The following is a 19,435-nucleotide window of genomic DNA, read 5'->3' as shown; positions in this document are numbered from 1 at the left end:
TGATTGGTGTAAGTGAGAAACAATATTTAAGTCCTTTTTTACTATAAATCTCCAATTTCACGTTCACATTTTTCTTATGTTTGGACAATTTGCATTCTTTGTGCACCTACTGGGCAGGGAGGAGAATTTATAGTAAAAAAGGTCTTAAATTATTGATCTGTTTTTGTCTCACACCTATCATTTTTATTATCCAATCAATTCCCAATTATATAAAACTTGATCCCAGGGTTCCTGATGACATTACCTGAAGGTAATGGAACCTGTGGAAGTAATGGGACACTTTTTTGATGATTAATTTTTGAAAGCAATCAAAAACTGTTTATTTATCAATAAGGATTTAAACTGTTACAAAAACCTCACCAGCTTTCAGTATGGGGAACTATATCAAAGGCTGCACTGATATCAAGACCAAAACAGAAGCATAATGTTTATCAGCACACAGTCTCATGCCATTCACAACAAGAATTAATATCTGTGCTAGAACTTAAGAACTCACACTAATAACAACAGTAAATATAAACAGGCCATTGCAGATAATTGTAGATATAATGCACAATTCTGAATATACGTAGTAGCATTCTCTTTGTGGAAGCAGCTTTGAATAAAGCGGAATGTATAAATGTTAATGTTATGAAACTTTGGATATGTAACATGGTCCAATAATGAATTGTGAAGATTCTTGACATATTTCTTCATTTGTAATTGCTGGTTTTGGTCATTTTAACTGAGACTTGAAAGTTTGGGACACACCACAAGCACCTGTTGCTTTCATGCACTCAGTGATTTTTTTCTCCTAAGTCCTAAAGACATGAATTGTAATTTTGCAATATATGTAGGACATCATGACCCCTCACATTAAAATAAAGACTCCAGTCATATCAGCAACCTTATAAAAGCTGTTTTATTCTACATGGAGAGGGTCCGCACATTTAGCCCCTTTGTACCCTATACTAATGATTTATACATTGTGTGTGTGTTTTAAGAATATCATTAACCCTTGTGCATCAATAAAAAAAAAAAAGTTACTCAGAGGTCCTTCGAGGACAAAAATGTCCACGTCAAAAAACTGCCATAATAATATTTTACAGTGCATCCGTAAAACACACATCACATGTACATAAGTATTCACAGCCTTTGCTCAATACTTCGTTGAAGCACCTTTGGCACCAATTACAGCCTCAAGTCTTTTTGAGTATGATGCTACAAGCTTGGCACACCTATTTTTGGGCAGTTTCTCCCATTCTTCTTTGCAGGACCTCTCAAGCTCCATCAGGTTGGATGGGGAGCATCGGTGCACAGCCATTTTCAGATCTCTCCAGAGATGTTCAATCAGGTTCAAGTCTGGGCTCTGGCTGGGCCACTCAAGGACTTTCACAGAGTTGTCCCAGAGCCACTCCTTTGTTATCTTGGCTGTGTGCTTAGGGTTGTTGTCCTGTTGGAAGATGAACCTTTGCCCCAGTCTGAGGTCCAGAGCGCTCTGGAGCAGGTTTTCATCAAGGATGTCTCTGTACATTGCTGCATTCATCTTTCCCTCGATCCTGACTAGTCTCCCAGTTCCTGCCGCTGAAAAACATCCCCACAGCATGATGTTGCCACCACCATGCTTCACTGTAGGGATGGTATTGGCCAGGTGATGAGCGGTGCCTGGTTTCCTCCAGACATGACGCTTGCCATTCAGGCCAAAGAGTTCAATCTTTGTTTCTCATGGTCTGAGAGTCCTTCAGCTGCCTTTTGGCAAACTCCAGACGGGCTGTCATGTGCCTTTTACTGAGGAGTGGCTTCCGTCTGGCCACTCTACCATACAGGCCTGATTGGTGGAGTGCTGCAGAGATGGTTGTTCTTCTGGAAGGTTCTCCTCTCTCCACAGAGAAATGCTGGAGCTCTGTCAGAGTGACCATTGGGTTCTTGGTCACCTCCCTGACTAAGGCCCTTCTCCCCCGATCGCTCAGTTTGGCCGGGTGGCCAGCTCTAGGAAGAGTCCCGGTGGTTCCAAAATTATTCCATTTACGGATGATGGAGGCCACTGTGCTCACTGGGACCTTCAATGTTGCAGAAATGTTTCTGTACCCTTCCCCAGATCTGTGCCTCGATACAATCCTGTCTCGGAGGTCTACAGACAATTCCTTGGACTTCATCGCTTGGTTTGTGCTCTGACATGCACTGTTAACTGTGGGACCTTATATAGACAGGTGTGTGCCTTTCCAAATCATGTCCAATCAACTGAATTTACCACAGGTGGACTCCAATCAAGTTGTAGAAACATCTCAAGGATGATCAGTGGAAACAGGATGCACCTGAGCTCAATTTTGAGTGCCATAGCAAAGGCTGTGAATACTTATGTACATGTGATTTGTTTCGTTTTTTATTTTTAATAAATTTGCAAAGATTTCAAACACACTTCTTTCATGTTGTCATTATGGGGTATTTTTTGTAGACTTTTGAGGAAAATAATGAATTTAATCCATTTTGGAATAAGGCTGTAACATAACAAAATGTGGAAAAAGTGAAGCGCTGTGAATACTTTCCGGATGCACTGTATATTAATATTATTTTCCACTTTCAATGAGTTAATTTTTTTGAACCAACATCAGTCCTGATCATAACTGCCAAATATTCATTAATTTTCAGGATTTTAACTCTTTAAATGCCAGTTTGTTTACATAATGCCACTGTTGTTTTTCACACACACACGCGCACGCACACACACAAATTTCTCAATATACATACAAAACACACTCTGACATCCATACCAACACACCCACACAATTTTATCTGCATCATTTATTCAGTTGGCCTGCAGTGTTCTATAATACAGCAAACAGAAAATAGGGAAAAAGCATGTATTTGCTCCATAGGCTAAACGTGATAAAATGGCGCCATCTGGTGGAAAATATTAAAAATGTACATTTTGAAGCCAGGGCCCCGGAATGAAAGCATAATATCACAGAATTAATGATTTTATGCTTTAATGGCACTGGGATCAAATATTGCCGTTTTAATGGGTTTCAATGGGGACATTTTTGTCCTGAAGGTCCTGAGTGTAACTATTTTGTGTGCACAGTGTATTATAGATGTATTATAAGGACTGAGGTTGAAATATAACCCCCTCCCCCCCTATGTATGCCGTTGGCATTAACACAGCCAAAATGATCGAAAAAACAAAAATGTCCAGAAGGTCGCACAAGGGTTAATACACTGACAAATGTACGAAACCGGTCAGCTGCGCTAAGCGGGTAGCATATAACACCGTCATAATGCAATGATCAGCAAACCATACTGCTGTGAAAGAGTTACACCGCCGCTGGTACATAAACTCCTTCCCCCTCGCCATCAACGTCACCACCCCTCCGAAACTAACAACATGGAGTCCGGTGTTTAGTGTGCAAAGATGGTCTTCGTCACCGTTTACTAAACACATATGTTCTCCCCGGCGCCCTTGATGGAGAGCTGCGACGCTCCGGTGCGCGTGTAACGGAACGCACACTTGCACTATATGCGGCTGTGTGTTGATGATGTGATTGGACGCATAAAATTCGCAAGACAGGCCGCTTTCAGTGAGTATTGCACAATTCCATCCTTATCAGAGCCGTTCAATAGTCATATCTGAGAATGACAGCCGTGCAGATGGTAAAGTATTAACAAGGCAAGTTATAAACGCATTTAAACACTGCATATGCAAGCAACTGTTAACCGCCCCATATTTTCGGGAGATGGTGTCATCATTTTTCCCATCAAAAACGGCCTCCTCCTTTATTGTAGAAATAGATATCGCAAAATTAACCTAAATGGGGCTTGCTAGGATAAAGTAGGGCAGGCAGAGTGACACTGCAGAGAAGATTTCTCTTATAAAGGTTGGATACAACAGAGTACTTTGGAATACATCCCAAAATGTAACCTCTTTCTCTTTATTTTTATTTTATTTTTTAGGTTGTAATCATTTTGTAAAATCTAAATGCTCTTTTATATTAGGTGTAATTATTTATGCCATTATGTACTGTCATGTTGTTCTAAACCCATATTTTCTTTCTCCTATGGAACATAAAAGGAGACATTTAGCTAGATGCCCTTGGTGCTCTTTCAGCGTGAAGAAAAAAACACACTATAAAAGAAGTCCATACAACTTGACTTGTGCACTCACTCTAAGTTTTCTTAAGCCATATGAGAGCTTTTTAGGAACAGAGCAAAACATGTAATCTATAAAAAAGTAACTAGCCCGATGATAAGTATTTTAAAATGTAATTGAATCTAATTACAAGTACTTGATTTTTGTAATCTGATTACATAATACAGATTACATGAAATCCGTTACTACCCAGCACTGTGTATGTCATCATGAAACAGAAACCGTTCCCTCCAAATCCGAACACAAGTGGTCCCAGGAGACGCATTTAAGTGACCAGGTGTAAACATCGACGTGTCTCACCTGACCACATGTGATCAGATCAACCAAGACATACTGTAATACCAGGTGGAAACAGGGTCTAGGAGACACAAGAGAACTAATGGCATATTATAACGTCAAACCTGGTGTGGCATTACATTTCTGAATATGCCCAAAATGACATTTTAGAGCTGTAGCAGAGGGAAAAATGATCAGTGAATAAGATGCTATGAATAGATGTCATTTATTTGGAGTCTGACACCGTCCATCACCATTCACTTTCATTGTATGGGCATTCTGGGACATTGTGCTAAACATCTTCTTATGTATTTAAAGGAATAAAATGTCATACAGATTTTAAACTAGATGTTGGGTCATAGATTGGATCTTAGTTGTTTGAATATTTGTCCAGAAATGGAATCACTCTTCACAATGTAGAAGAGGAGAAGTGGACCAGGAGACCATGGAGCCTAGTGATGACCTATCTACCAGAGATCCTCAAGATCTAATGTCCAACCAAGGGGCACTGTCTTCAACATCAAACCCCATACTCAACTGCACATTATCGGTACAGCCAAGGCCCCAGGAAAGAACTCCTTAAATCCCCCATCCTCTCTCTGCATAAATTCAATAAATGTTAAGATATTAAACTTTCCAATGGACAATGATATATATATATATATATATATATATATATATATATATATATATATATATATATATATATATATATACAGGTGCATCTCAATAAATTAGAATGTCGTGGAAAAGTTCATTTATTTCAGTAATTCAACTCAAATTGTGAAACTCGTGTATTAAATAAATTCAATGCACACAGACTGAAGTAGTTTAAGTCTTTGGTTCTTTTAATTGTGATGATTTTGGCTCACATTTAACAAAAACCTACCAATTCACTATCTCAAAAAATTAGAATATGGTGGCATGCCAATCAGCTAATCAACTCAAAACACCTGCAAAGGTTTCCTGAGCCTTCAAAATGGTCTCTCAGTTTGGTTCACTAGGCTACACAATCATGGGGAAGACTGCTGATCTGACAGTTGTCCAGAAGACAATCATTGACACCCTTCACAAGGAGGGTAAGCCACAAACATTCATTGCCAAAGAAGCTGGCTGTTCACAGAGTGCTGTATCCAAGCATGTTAACAGAAAGTTGAGTGGAAGGAAAAAGTGTGGAAGAAAAAGATGCACAACCAACAGAGAGAACCGCAGCCTTATGATTGTCAAGCAAAATCGATTCAAGAATTTGGGTGAACTTCACAAGGAATGGACTGAGGCTGGGGTCAAGGCATCAAGACACAGACATGTCAAGGAATTTGGCTACAGTTGTCGTATTCCTCTTGTTAAATCACTCCTGAACCACAGACAACGTCAGAGGCGTCTTACCTGGTCTAAGGAGAAGAAGAACTGGACTGTTGCCCAGTGGTCCAAAGTCCTCTTTTCAGATGAGAGCAAGTTTTGTATTTCATTTGGAAACCAAGGTCCTAGAGTCTGGAGGAAGGGTGGAGAAGCTCATAGCCCAAGCTGCTTGAAGTCCAGTGTTAAGTTTCCACAGTCTGTGATGATTTGGGGTGCAATGTCATCTGCTGGTGTTGGTCCATTGTGTTTTTTGAAAACCAAAGTCACTGCACCCGTTTACCAAGACATTTTGGAGCACTTCAGGCTTCCTTCTGCTGACCAGCTTTTTAAAGATGCTGATTTCATTTTCCAGCAGGACTTGGCACCTGCCAACACTGCCAAAAGCACCAAAAGTTGGTTAAATGACCATGGTGTTGGTGTGCTTAACTGGCCAGCAAACTCACCAGACCTGAACCCCATAGAGAATCTATGGGGTATTGTCAAGAGGGAAATGAGAAACAAGAGACCAAAAAATGCAGATGAGCTGAAGGCCACTGTCAAAGAAACCTGGGCTTCCATACCACCTCAGCAGTGCCACAAACTGATCACCTCCATGCCACGCCGAATTGAGGCAGTAATTAAAGCAAAAGGAGCCCCTACCAAGTACTGAGTACATATACAGTAAATGAACATACTTTCCAGAAGGCCAACAATTCACTAAAAATGTTTTTTTTATTGGTCTTATGATGTATTCTAATTTTTTGAGATAGTGAATTGGTGGGTTTTTGTTAAATGTGAGCCAAAATCATCACAATTAAAAGAACCAAAGACTTAAACTACTTCAGTCTGTGTGCACTGAATTTATTTAATACACGAGTTTCACAATTTGAGTTGAATTACTGAAATAAATGAACTTTTCCACGACATTCTAATTTATTGAGATGCACCTGTATACACACTGCCGGCCAAAATTTCCTTCTGAAACAGCAAAATCTGTACATTATTCCAAACTTTTGGCCGCCAGCCAAAATGTTTGTAATTTTTTTTTACTTTTTTTAAAATGGTAACTATATTTAAGGTGCTGTAAGCAATTTATTTTTGGAATACCACACATAAAATGTCCCTACCACTTGACTCTTATCACTGAAATAGGTCCTGGGAAATCACACCTGATCCGTGGCAGCTCTAGGTTCTATAAACAACAAAAAGTCAGAGAAACAGAACACCTTTTTCTTAGCTAATCAAAAATGCTGTTTGTCTGTCAATCATATGGGGGCAGTCTGATTAAGTGGCTAAGTCTTGCGGAAGTTAGCAAAATAGCCAGAATCGCTTACAGCACCTAATTATAAAGTAACTATCAGTGCTGTCATTATGATGTTTCTGATTCTTGTAATATCTTGTAACAATTAGGTTACAACTGTGTGAGAATCTTGCGACATTTTATTTCTCTCCTAAACAGAACTATGTAATAGTTGGGCTTGTTTCAACCCTCTGAACTCACAGGGGGGGTTATTACAAAGTGGTGTCGTGGAGAAAGGTGATGGAAATTCAGAAAATCCAAAAGGCTTTTTCCCCACGCTGGAGCAATGTGGGAAAACACAGAGAAGCCCACGGTCTCCAGCCTTCAACTCATCTCTCACATGGGATTCAGACTCTGAGAAAGAAACCTTAGAAGGTAATTGTCTCACTGGTTCAACAGTGTTTTTATGAAAAATACATGGGTTTGCGTAGTAGCAGGCTGAAATATTTTGTGTTTGTACTGTAAAATTTCTATCCATGGTTATGTGTGTCATGCTGTAAATATAACTGAGTCTATTGCTTTCTGTTAAGTCATGTGCATATTGTTTGTGTTCATATGTGGGTTCCGATCGTTTTTTTGTCAGAGGAAGAGCTTCAGCACTTTTCTAACCCTCATGGTCTGGCTGCTCACAGCCCTGGTAGTCCCACCTCTGGACAAACACAAGACAGGTGAGATGTAAATAGACAGTTACACTGATATACATGTGTACGGAAAGGTGTATACATGAAGGTTTATAAATAATTGAGGAGCTAGATGGATAGATATAATTGGCTATAATCTAATTATCAAACTTCATTCCTATGTTTGCAGACTTGATATTGATGTGTGCCAAGAACCTGAGGAATCCAAGCACTTATTTTTGAAGAAGATCACACCTGGGCCCATAGAGATAGAGAATCCAGGAGATGTTGTTACATACAGGGAGCCAACAACTACAGACTCCAGCTCACAGAAACGTAGGGAAAAAAGAAATACATACAATATCTCAAAGCGTATTTAAATTCATGTCAATAAATCCTTGTGTTGTTAAAAACCTGCAAAATTAAATCATTTGCTATTTACTTGCAGTGGAACAAGACAAAGTGACCCATTTGCCAGATATTGTACCAGAAGAGGGATGCCAAAAAGAAGAGCAAGATGACCTGAAAGTGCATAATCAGAGAGGCAAGGAAAAGATGAATACCAAAGAGACAGATGTATACAGCTTCCCAGCTGACTCTGAGCCAGAGAGCCCACCTCCCGGGCCTTGGGCACACTGCACCTTCATTCAACGCAGGAGGAAAAAGAGGGCCATACTGAGGCCTTTCTCTGGACTGGGCACCTGGCAGCGCCCAACAGGTGGTGGCAGAAGGGGCAGAGGTAAGACCTCAGGAGCTAAGAAGCATAGGAAAACCACAGAGGATAAGGGAAGAATGTCTGTATTTAAAGATGTAAAGGAAGAGAAAGTACAGGAAAGGCAAAGGTCCATAGTAGACCACCAACTGGATGGAGACCTCTACCAAGCCATATTCACATGTGTAGAATGTAGCATTTACTTCAAAAAACAAGCTCATCTACGTGAACATATGCAAGAGCATGGCCACGGCAAAGGTCCTGCAAAGAAATGGGGCGGACAGCATACTGAAAGTGGGTTTGAATGTGTAGAGTGTGGTCAAGAGTTTGTTGACCGGTTGCTACTGCTAGATCATCGCAGACGCCACAAGGAGTCAAGGAGGAAAATCCTGGAGGAGATTGGAAAACTAAATGAGGGAGGAAAGAGCACGGCAAAGCAAGCCAGTTGTAGTAAAGAATCAGAGTCAGTTATCAAAGAGTCAGCAGAAGTCAGTTGTGGCCAGTTCGTGTGTCTTAAGTGCAACTTTAGCTCTGATGTGCCTCAAGAGTTTGCAGACCATAAGAAGACACACAGTACTCGAACAAGGGCTGGTGTCTCTCGAAGTTCACCTCGTATACAACATAAGTCCTCCAAAAAAGGACAAGTTTCCACTGCAGATGTTCCATCAACTCTTGTCACCTCGCCTCTTAACAAGAGGTACCCCATCCGAGCATCCAAAAAAACTAAAGAAACACAGCTTGATGCTGGCCCTTTACAGGTAGACACTAGTTCAGGGATTAGTCAAAATACCCCTGCCTCTGCAACCCCAGGAGAGGCCACAGACCAGCCATACAAAGCAACCCTGCTAGCAAATACAGTCCTAGTAGAGGAGTCAAGCCAAATAGGAGAGCCCAAGACAACTGTGGCAAATCCGGTGGAAGAGAATGTCCTGCAACCTCAGTGTCTCATGTCAACACCTCCAAATCCAAGGGCTGGTCCACGGCGTAGGGATGTGGCATTCAAAAGCATTGGGAAGAAGCGCAAAACAAGGGTCGAAAGGGATAAATTGGGGCGTACAAGAGCAAGCACACGACTAGATCCTAAGTCCACCCAGACTCAAGGAGTAAAAAAACGGGTCCAAATCTCAAATCAGACTGAAGTGAAGACCCAGAGAGAAGGCACTCAAACAGCAGAACCAGAGCATGAGCCAAAACAGGGGTCCAAAACAGGTAAGAAAGTAGAAAGTCATAGCACCAAAACCTGTTTGTGCTCAGTCATCTGAATGAATACATAACCTGTGCTCCTCCCTCCTGAAAAGACCAGCATTGCTGGTCACCAGCTTATGTTGTGTTTTGGGTGCTGGTTCCCCAGCATGGAATGCTGGTGTGCTGGTGTCCCCACCATGCTTTTTAACTAGCTTAACCAGCTTCATCAGAAAGACCATGCTGGTCAACCAGCTTCACCAGCAAGGTTTAGCTGGTGAAAAGCATGGCTATGCTGGTCCACCAGCTAGACCAGCACCAAACCCGCACTAACCAGCCTAGACCAGCATGGTAATTGCTTGCTGGTTAAGCTGTTTTCACCAGGGCTGTCGTTGGTCTTGAAGTGATGTATGTAAATGTGTTTGTGTTATGTGTCTGTTGAGTCATTGAGGGTCATTGTTGATGTTATGTGGGTCAATCAAGTGTTACAGTCTGTTGAGCATAAACAGTCATCAACAATCACATGACCCAACTCTCTGGCAATGTGGTAAAACTCCTCATTCCATTGGTCATTGATTAAAGGCGTGAGGTGTACCTTGCCAGTTCGACTGGCCGATGCTCACTATCAGCCACTTTTGGTGGTGCAACGTTCTTCCTTCAGTTTTGGTTGGAGTGCACTTGGGTTAACTTTTTTCAAACTCTTGAATGAGGAGCAAATGCCTAGCCTTAAACATCCAAAAAAAGCATATGATGCATAATTCATAGGAGCCACGCTTGGCCATAAACTTGGGGAATACCCAGGTTTCATCCTTGCCTGAACCTGGTCCCTTCACCTGCAGACCCTGTGAAGGTGCCTGCCCTGGCCTTGCAGTTGAAGAGCAGCTTCTCAGCCAGACTCCAAGGGGCAGCAGAGAGTCTGGGGTTTCTTAAGGGGCAGCAGGCCCAGCTCAGAAACAAGCTACCCCCTCGTGCTCATTGAGTCTCTCAGCTCTGATCTCCAAACTCCACTCTCATACAACAGAGTGGTGGGTGAGTGATGAGCAGAGCAAAAGAGATTGGTTTCCTTAAATGATTAAAGAGTAGTCAGAAAAATGTAACCTATTTGTTCTTTTAGGTTAGGGTGATTGAGTTATAAAAGAACAGTTCACCTAAAAATTTGAATTCTGTGTGGTATATTCCAGCATACCAACTTAAATTTTGGTGTGTTTCTTAAACAATGCTATCGTATGGCTTCAGAAGGTGCTCATTCCAGTTTAGAATGATTTGAGGGTAAGTAAATGATGGGTGATTTTTTTGGGTGATCTATTCTTTCAGTTTAGCTCATCAACATCATTCACATTGCATCCCATGTGCATTTTTGTCTGCATTTGACTACTAAATTGAACACTTCTTGTCTTGGTGTACTTTTACATCTGATTAAGGGTACATTAACATGACAACGATGTACTAAAAACGGAAAAGTTTTCCTTTGCGTTTTTGAAAAGTTTCACGTACAGACGACAACGTTGTCAAAACGATCCCCGTTCACACGGATCCACGAAAACGACTAAAAACGCTGTATTATGCACGCCAGGCCAGTAGTTAGCGATGTCACTTTGTAAAGAAACACTACACACCTGCACACATAAGCATTCTTCCACAGAGCGGTGAATACAAACAATGAAGATGGCGAAAGCATCGAGCAATTTTGTCTGGACGGACGATGATGTTGCTTTATTATTCAAGTCTTGAGCAGAACAAACACATTCCTGTAGTCCGCCATTGTAGTTTTGAATGTCTCGCGCGTTGTTTTGAAGTACTCAAGCGCATGCCTATAGATTGAACATGTAATACGCGTGCACATGACGTCATCGTTTTCACAAATTCACGTTTTTGTATGTTTACACGGAGACGATAACGGCATCGTTTTCAAAAACTTGCACTTTGAAACCCGTTTTCAAAAGTTCGCGTTTTCAGGCCCCAAAACGCCGTTGTCGTGTAAACGAACAGCCAAAACGCATAAAAAGTTTTCTGTTTTTAGTTGAAATCATTGTCGTGTAAACAGCCCCTAAATTAGTAAAGCTGGTACTGAAATATGTATACCATCAAGACCAAGATTTGACCATATTTACATGGAATAATAACGTTCTTAATTGACACTTTGTTAAGCCCCGTCTTAAAAGCATTTCTGACCAATCCTATCTTAGCAACTGTTGCTGTTTCTCTGACAAGTGTTTGCTTCTTTTCAACGGGAGTCTATGGGAGTAATGTGTGTTTGAGTAGTTTTAAGCGGAATTTTATTCAAATGTAAAAAAAAAAAAACCTTGTTGCTGTGTCACTTGTAATAGTGGCATGAGGTATTTAGAGAAGATACATGTGGTGTTCAGGTGTGTAATCACCATCAAATGGCTTTTCTCTTTTTCAAGAGACTGTGCCATAATAGTTTGCCTCAATTCTGATTTAAAGTCTCCACAGTTTTCAATCAAATTACGGTATCATTTATTTTTTTTGTTTTTGTATAGCACTTTTCACAACACATCATTTCAAAGCAGCTTTACAGAAAATCATGCTGTAACAGAAAGAGGAAGCTGTAATGTCTGTAATGTCTTAAAAGTCATCATTGTGCAGTTTAAATGAATAACGTGATTGTAGATTATGCCTTAAAAAATATTTGTTTTTACGCCCACAGTGAGCAAGACAAAGGCGACTGTGGCAAGAAACGCAAACTCCATAAGATGTTAGTTAATGGAGAAAAATAACCTTGGGCGAAACCAGGCTCACCAGTGAAGCCAGTTCCCTTTTGGTTAACAACATGAATATAATGCCAATATTAGTTATCTATGTGTAGTACAAATCATGGTTTAAATTAGTAAACTGAGTAGATCTTGGTGGCCAATGTTTAAACTAAAGGATTTTGTATGAACTGTAAGATTAATGGCTAAGTGTCTTTGAAGTCTATCCTGAATAAACTGCGGAAGTGCACATAGATGCAGTGTCCTTTGTTCTTTGGCTGGTGAAGGCTTTAGCTGGCATTCATTTATTGCCTATGTATTCCATTTTAAGAGAGTGTATTCCATCTTGTGACCAAGATTTTGCAGGCAGAGGTCAGTGAAGTGCATTGCAGTCTGGCTGGAAGCTTGTGGCTGTTAATTTTGGTAAGGTCCATACTAAGTCTGAGCCAGTGAAGTATCCCATGTTTTACAGTTGGAGTTAGAAGCGGTTCATCCACTGTGAAGTCCATTATAGTAGACTGAAGTGATGTCTGGCTGGCACAGACTGTAGTTAGTAGTCATCACTCAGCAACTGATAGTGGTGGGATTTTGACATCGGGCAGGACCAGAGCTGGATCTGGCGGGCTCTGGTAATCTCAAGATATAGAACAAATAGAATAATATTTGCGTAGATGACATTAAATTTAAAGCTGAATTATGGAACATAAGAATAAATATGCTTTAAAATGTCACTCTTCATTTCAGCCTACATAAGAATATTTTCAATTCCGCTTATGAGAATATTTTGCCAAAAAAAAAAGCGTCGTTCACCGCCATCTCCCATTCATTTCTATGGGAAGTTCTACAAAGCTTGTCAGAGCAATCAATGGTAACCAAGGGGGGCGGAGCTTAGTAAGGGGTCAATTGGTTTATCTTTAACACTCATCTTCAACCTCCCCAGGGAAGAAGCCACCTGCCAGTGCTCTGAATCTTAAAGCCAACTCCTCACAAAAAAAGATCAGCAAAAAGCTTGAAGCACAGGAAGAAGAACCCAAACTTGATAAAGACAAATCTGATAGCAAGGGCAAGTGTGGGGAAGACACACTTGTTGCTGCAACAGTAGAAGATGATGAAGGAGAAGAAGAGGAGGAAGATGTTGTTAATTGTATTATTGGTTCATTAACTGAAGAAGATGAAGATGATAATGGTATAGAAGGTTTGTTGAAAAGCGTTGAAAGAAAATGCCCTTACTGCCCAGATCAATTCCATAATGGCATCGGACTAGCCAATCATGTGAGAGGTCACCTGAACAGAGTAGGTGTCAGTTACAATGTCAGGCACTTCATCTCACCAGAAGAGGTCAATGCCATTGAGAAGAAATTTTCCTACCAAAAGAAAAAGAAAAAAGGTGAGGTTACTTTTAAAGTAAATGCAGATGGATTGCTCTGTAACAATGCAAATTTTCGTGTAGTTGATATTGTATTAAACAGGATTTAAAGGCGAACTGTGTGATTCCTGCGCCACTAGTGGCACCAAATGGAATTGCAATCTGTCTGTTTGTTTGTGCGTCATGATTGGGTTAGACAAATCAACTAACGGCATAAGTTTGGGGTGGAATTATCTGATTACCAATTGCAGATGGGGAGAGTGTTTGGGAAACCTGATTGGAAACAGCAAAGTCCCATTTCAAGGCAAGTCAGTCCACACTGTGGCCATATTGGGAACGCTCTCAACAGCTATTTTCTATGGATGTAAGTGTCATACAAGTACAGCTTCTATCTACTTGAATAGGGAAAGACTGAAATCTCTGAAACAATGGTATCATTAATTGTGCCTGTTTAGTTTAGATCATGCAAAAACAGCCCACTATTTTTCAGGCTGGTCCAGCTAACACGCATGCAGATTCTCGAGTTAACTGTAAGGCGAACTTCCTTTACACACCCACCATATTGAGCGTTCCAGTTTCTCCCATTAATTTTTATTGAAGTGGTCCTTCTCAGCTCAACTGTCTCTGGAAACAGTCATTATTTTGTACTTCCATTGGAGCTAGTGGCGCAGAAATGACACAATTTACCTTTAAAAAGACGTTATAGACACTAGAACATCCACGAAAATTTACACTCCGATTTCTAAAATAAACAGTTAAAGGTGCTAAGATGTTTGCACAAAATTTTTCGAATGTAACTTTGTTTTGCTGTTGTTATTGCCCTTCCATGATAGTCGCCAACTTTGACCCATCAACCTTCAGTGTGATGAGATGTGAGTTCTGTAGTGCCGGTTTTGATACAAGGGCTGGCCTCTCCAGTCATGCTCGTGCCCATCTCCGAGACTTTGGCATCACAAATTGGGAAGTCACAGTTTCTCCCATTAATATTCTCCGGGAGCTTTTTGCCAAGCATCCAGATCTTGTTCTACCTGCTGTCCTCTCTCATACTGTCCTGTCAAGTGAAGAGCTAAACTCTGATGAAGATCAGGACACTGAGAAAGAAGAAAAGGATGAGGAGGACATGACCACTAAACCTGCTACTTTTTCTTCTGACTCTCCAAAACAACACTGGAAGGAAGAAGACAATATCAGCGGAATGGAGGGTAAGTGGATGGGATTAATTTCTGCTTGAATTGTTGAAGACTTTAAAAGATAAATATCATATTATCGTTTTTTCAAGTAATATAAATATCATATGATAGTTTTTTCCAGGTAGTTTATGTAAAAAAAACAAAAAACAAGGGGTCAAGTTTTTTAGCCTCTCCTGGTAGATGCCGTAACAACGCCATTATGGGGGCAAAAAGCATTTGTATCCATTGACGGATATTCAAAAGTAGCCATGTATTCTGATGTTTTTTTTTGTTGTTTTTTTTGCAAGCAACAAACACTCACTGAGAACTTTATTAGGGACACCTGTACACTTATTACTGTGATTATCTAATCAGCCAATCGTGTGGCAGCAGTGCAACGCATAAAATCATACAGATACGGGTCAGGAGCTTCAGTTAATGTGATCTCAGTGATTTCAACCGTGGCATGATTGTTGGTGCCAGACGGGCTGGTTTGAGTATTTCTGTAACTGCTGATCTAGAGTTTACTTAGAATGGTGACAAAAACAAAAAACATCCAGTGAGCGGCAGTTCTGCAGATGGAAACACCTTGTTGATAAGAGAGGTCAACGGAGAATAGCCAGACAGGTTCGAGTTGACAGGAAGGCTACGGTAACTCAGATAACCACTCTGTACAATTGTGGTAAGCACAATAGCATCTCAGAATGCACAACACATGAAACCTTGAGGCGGATGGGCTACAACAGCTGAACACCATGCCAGGAACTTTATTAGGACCATAGAGTTTCTAATAAAGTTCACAGTGAGTGTGTAACTTGCAAATATTTCTTTATGTTACAGTAGGTGCTTTGCCAGTGACCAATTTGGTCTTAGAAAGGCTCTTAAAAGTGTGAAATGGACTTCTTTTCCCCTGTCTGCCACCTTTGATGTCACAGCTCAGGATAGATGCTAGTGAAGGGCTTAGTACTGTGCGTGTTCTTATGGTGCCATCAGCCAATCAGAGTTATCAGGACGTCGTTTTCCTGCAGCAATGGAACAGGATGAAATGCAATATTCAACATACAGTTCCTAAAAAAACAAATCAATATCTTATGCAATTTTGCTTCTCAGTTAAATGTATCTTGTTTAAAGTATGTTTAGGTATTTTTACAGGAATTGCAGAAATCGAGAGTTTGTGGCAAATTTGCTGCAAATTCGCTACTGATCATTTTCACATGCAAATGAGTTTTGCGGCAAACTTGCGGCAAATTGTCCATAGTTGTCCAATGCTGCATGTTCACCACTACCAGTAAAGAGCTGCAAAACGTCTGGCAAACATGTGCGATGAATCACAAGCTCATTTGGATGTGAAAATAATAGGTGTCAAATTTGCGGCAAGTTTGCCAGAACTCTAGATTTTTTTGTAAGGGAAACCAGACAGATTTCTGCAACAAGTTTGCCAGAACTCTAGATTTTTTGAAAGGGAAACCAGACAGATTTCTGCAAGGTATATCAGTTCTCCTCTCCACACTCGCTATGCTAAGCAGCAAGTCATATCTGATGAGGCTGATGAGACATTATGTTCTTACATTAGGATGGTATTACTTGCTCATACTTTTGAATAATTAGACCCTACATCAACTTATCTCCTTTGTGGCCATAAACCTTCCAAAACATACTAATAAGAAACCTCAAAAGCCTGTGCATGATGCGATTGAAAGCTGAAGTGTACAAACACTTGTATTGTTTAGTACTACAATTTGTGTAGTGGCCCCAAAAAGTATTTTAAAACATAAGCCATATATTAGGTTTAAAATCACAAGACAATGCTGTATTTAACTTGAGATCACATCCACTAAAATGACTTAAGGACCACTTGATTTAAAGTAATTGCAAAAATGGATAATAAAAGTGATTAAGAGACTTCCAAAGAAACCTCAAAAGTCTGTGCATGCCAGGGGATTTTGTAATACATTCAGAGGCAGTGGTGGAAGCAATTCTGAAGACCCCTATATGATGCAAAACACTTTGTCTTTATGCAATCATTCTTATTTATTATGACAGATTAATTCCTGGCATTTAATATTTAGCCCAGTCTCCGCCTTTACTCGGTTCGTCACGCCTTGATGCGTTAGTGCATGTGTGCGGGGCAAAATGGCTGCTTCCACCTCCCCGCAGACACAAACAATAGCTGAAAAATTGTCTGACTTTAGGTGCTGTAATTCTGATGCGATGAATGGTGAGTGCATGCACTTCCGCGCCGTGCATGATCAAGGGATGCATGAGTTATGCATGTGCTCAGAGCTTTCCCACTTTTAAAGCTTGCATGGCATGCAGTCGTATTAACGTTTAAGAGAAGTCCCTGTCATATTCTATGTGCGTTTTAAATCACTGATGCCAAAATGGTCTCAAATAGTCCAGAGACTGAGTGCACACGTATGAAACCGCTCATTCCCCCGCTGTTTTGACAAATGCAGAACACTTTTGTCTTGGAAAGTGAAACTATGACATTGTGCGCTTAAATACTTCATGTCCAAAGACAAACGCAGTTTTGATGTCCTGTCATTATGCACATCTTTATGAGTATCAAAATCGCCATTTTATCCGAGGTGTGTTTCTTAAATGTTGAAATGGAGCGCGCGACGCTTTTTTCTCTTAATTTGCATTCTCCCTAAAACATGTTTTTTTTTTTTTTTTTTTTTTTTAAATGATAAACGCTACTTATTTCCTTATATTTTGTTTTGAAGAAGTTGTAAAACGGTGGCTTGTCGTGTTTAACTTCGACTATTTCATGTATTTTCTGTGTATTGTCTCGTCTGGTTATTTTATGACATGCATGCCATTAAAGGGATTTTTCATTCTCTGTCTGAAAAGAAAAAGGGCTGATGTTGCTGTAATTGTGTCTAGGACAGATCAAATGACAGCACAGAAACGCCCACCACAGGAACGCATGCACAGATTATTATACTGAATATGCTGAGAGGAGCAAGATGGGTTTAAAGAAGCTGACAAAAGATATATGTGCAATTTATACTGTATATAAGTGCAACTTTTAGTACTAGTATATTTTCCTTTGGGTGAATAAAGCATATCTGCCTATATAGAATTGACTTAGATAAAGTTATGTTGTTGTTACAGCACTTTTGATTTTCTCTTAAAAGGAATATTCCAGGTTCAATACAAGTTAAGCTCAGTCGAAAGCATTTGTTGCATGATGTTGATTACCACAAATATTTTGACACGTCCCTCCTTTTTTTAAAAAAATAAATAAAAGAAAAATCGAGGTTACAGTGGGGCCAGTTGTTGGAGGGTTTAAACACAGAAATGTAAAGCTTATCATTTTATAATAGCACTTACATTATTTCTTCTGTTAAACTTGTGTATTATTTGAGCTGTGGAGTTTTGAAATCATTGCGAAATCGGATATAAATTTACATAGAAAAGATTAGTGAGCGATTAAATCACACTAAAATCATGTTAACATGCATTTTGTTTACGTCTTGTGGCTATACTTTTCAAATAGTGGGTATTTTAACGTTTACCGATTGGCCTCCATTCACTTCCATTGTTAGGTCCTCACTGGAACCCAGATATTTGCTTTTTTTTTTTTTTTTTTTTTTGAGAAAAGGAGGGACGAGTCAAAATTTATTTTTGTGGTTATCAATATTATGCCACAAATTCTGCTGATTGAGCTTAAAGGAATAGTTCACTCAAAAATCTTAATTTGTGTTCTGCTGAAGAAAGTCATATACATCTGGGATGGCATCAGGGTAAGTGAATAACGAGAGATTTTTCATTTTTGGGTGAACGATTCCTTTAACTTGGAATATTCCTTTAATGTGATTAAACCAGTCTAATTAACCATGTTGATTTTAAAGAGTACAAAAGTGCTCTAGCTAGTCAAATGCTAACTTAACTCTCAGAAACCAAGCATTGATATTGATGATATTATTTCCCCCTTTTTAAAAAGGTTTTAGGAAGCCACTGATTTAAAATGCATTGTTTTTTGTTTTTTTATGCAGTTATACTTTTGCAGATTATATTCTGTTTCAGTAATGATGAAAATATTTTTTCTGAATCCTTTTTCAGACTATAGCTGTAGAGGTCTGCTACAAACCTGACGTAAACCTGAAGTTATATATATATATATATATATATAAGACCTGAACCCAGACTGAAACCTGACAGTTTGTCAGGGCCTGTTATGCTTTGTTTGAGTAGCAGACATCTATATAGCAAATTCTGTTCGTTGGCTAATTATGCAGTAATTAAAAACCACGGTTGTTTCTTCTGTGCATAATCTGAAGATGTCAAACCAGTTCAAAATCCATATGGACACAATAGCCACGTTTCCACTTTTTGATTAGTGCGAGCCAGGGCTATCAACTGGTCAGCCGGGGCTAATAGCCTCAGACCCCGAGCCGCAAGACTTAAAAACGATCTGCATTCACACCACCCCGCAGCGTTGCTTTAAAAATCCGCCCTTATTACGACGCCCTGGTGCCAACATCACACACCGTTTCACATGCAAGAGCGAAGCTCAAGCTGAGGTATCAGACTATGGAGACTAACTAACCCTCAGAACAAACATGGTGGAGACTGAAGCTGCCATTTTTTGCTTAATTTGGTCTTTGCTTGGTGGAAAGCGAGACCTGACTC

At 40.0% G+C, this 19,435-nt stretch overlaps 1 protein-coding gene across 2 annotated transcripts in view; it reads left to right on the top strand.

Moving 5' to 3' along the window:
• The first annotated feature begins 3,351 nt into the window (after nucleotides 1–3,351).
• The window catches only part of LOC127451247 (protein Wiz-like), a 29,625-nt gene continuing 13,541 nt past the window's right edge, over nucleotides 3,352–19,435 (top strand). The window contains exons 1-8 of one of the 2 annotated variants that reach the window (XM_051715780.1): nucleotides 3,352–3,554; nucleotides 4,794–4,949; nucleotides 7,241–7,412; nucleotides 7,621–7,705; nucleotides 7,848–7,993; nucleotides 8,106–9,578; nucleotides 13,203–13,649; nucleotides 14,462–14,830. In XM_051715780.1, the coding sequence (XP_051571740.1) occupies nucleotides 4,845–4,949; nucleotides 7,241–7,412; nucleotides 7,621–7,705; nucleotides 7,848–7,993; nucleotides 8,106–9,578; nucleotides 13,203–13,649; nucleotides 14,462–14,830 (2,797 nt within the window). In that variant the 5' untranslated portion in view covers nucleotides 3,352–3,554; nucleotides 4,794–4,844. The remainder of the gene's footprint in view (nucleotides 3,555–4,793; nucleotides 4,950–7,240; nucleotides 7,413–7,620; nucleotides 7,706–7,847; nucleotides 7,994–8,105; nucleotides 9,579–13,202; nucleotides 13,650–14,461; nucleotides 14,831–19,435) is intronic. The other variant, XM_051715781.1, reaches the window with a different exon arrangement.

This window comes from Myxocyprinus asiaticus, chromosome 14 (assembly GCF_019703515.2).
Source record: "Myxocyprinus asiaticus isolate MX2 ecotype Aquarium Trade chromosome 14, UBuf_Myxa_2, whole genome shotgun sequence".
NCBI lineage: Eukaryota > Metazoa > Chordata > Actinopteri > Cypriniformes > Catostomidae > Myxocyprinus > Myxocyprinus asiaticus.
This window is presented reverse-complemented; position numbering and strand designations above follow the sequence as displayed.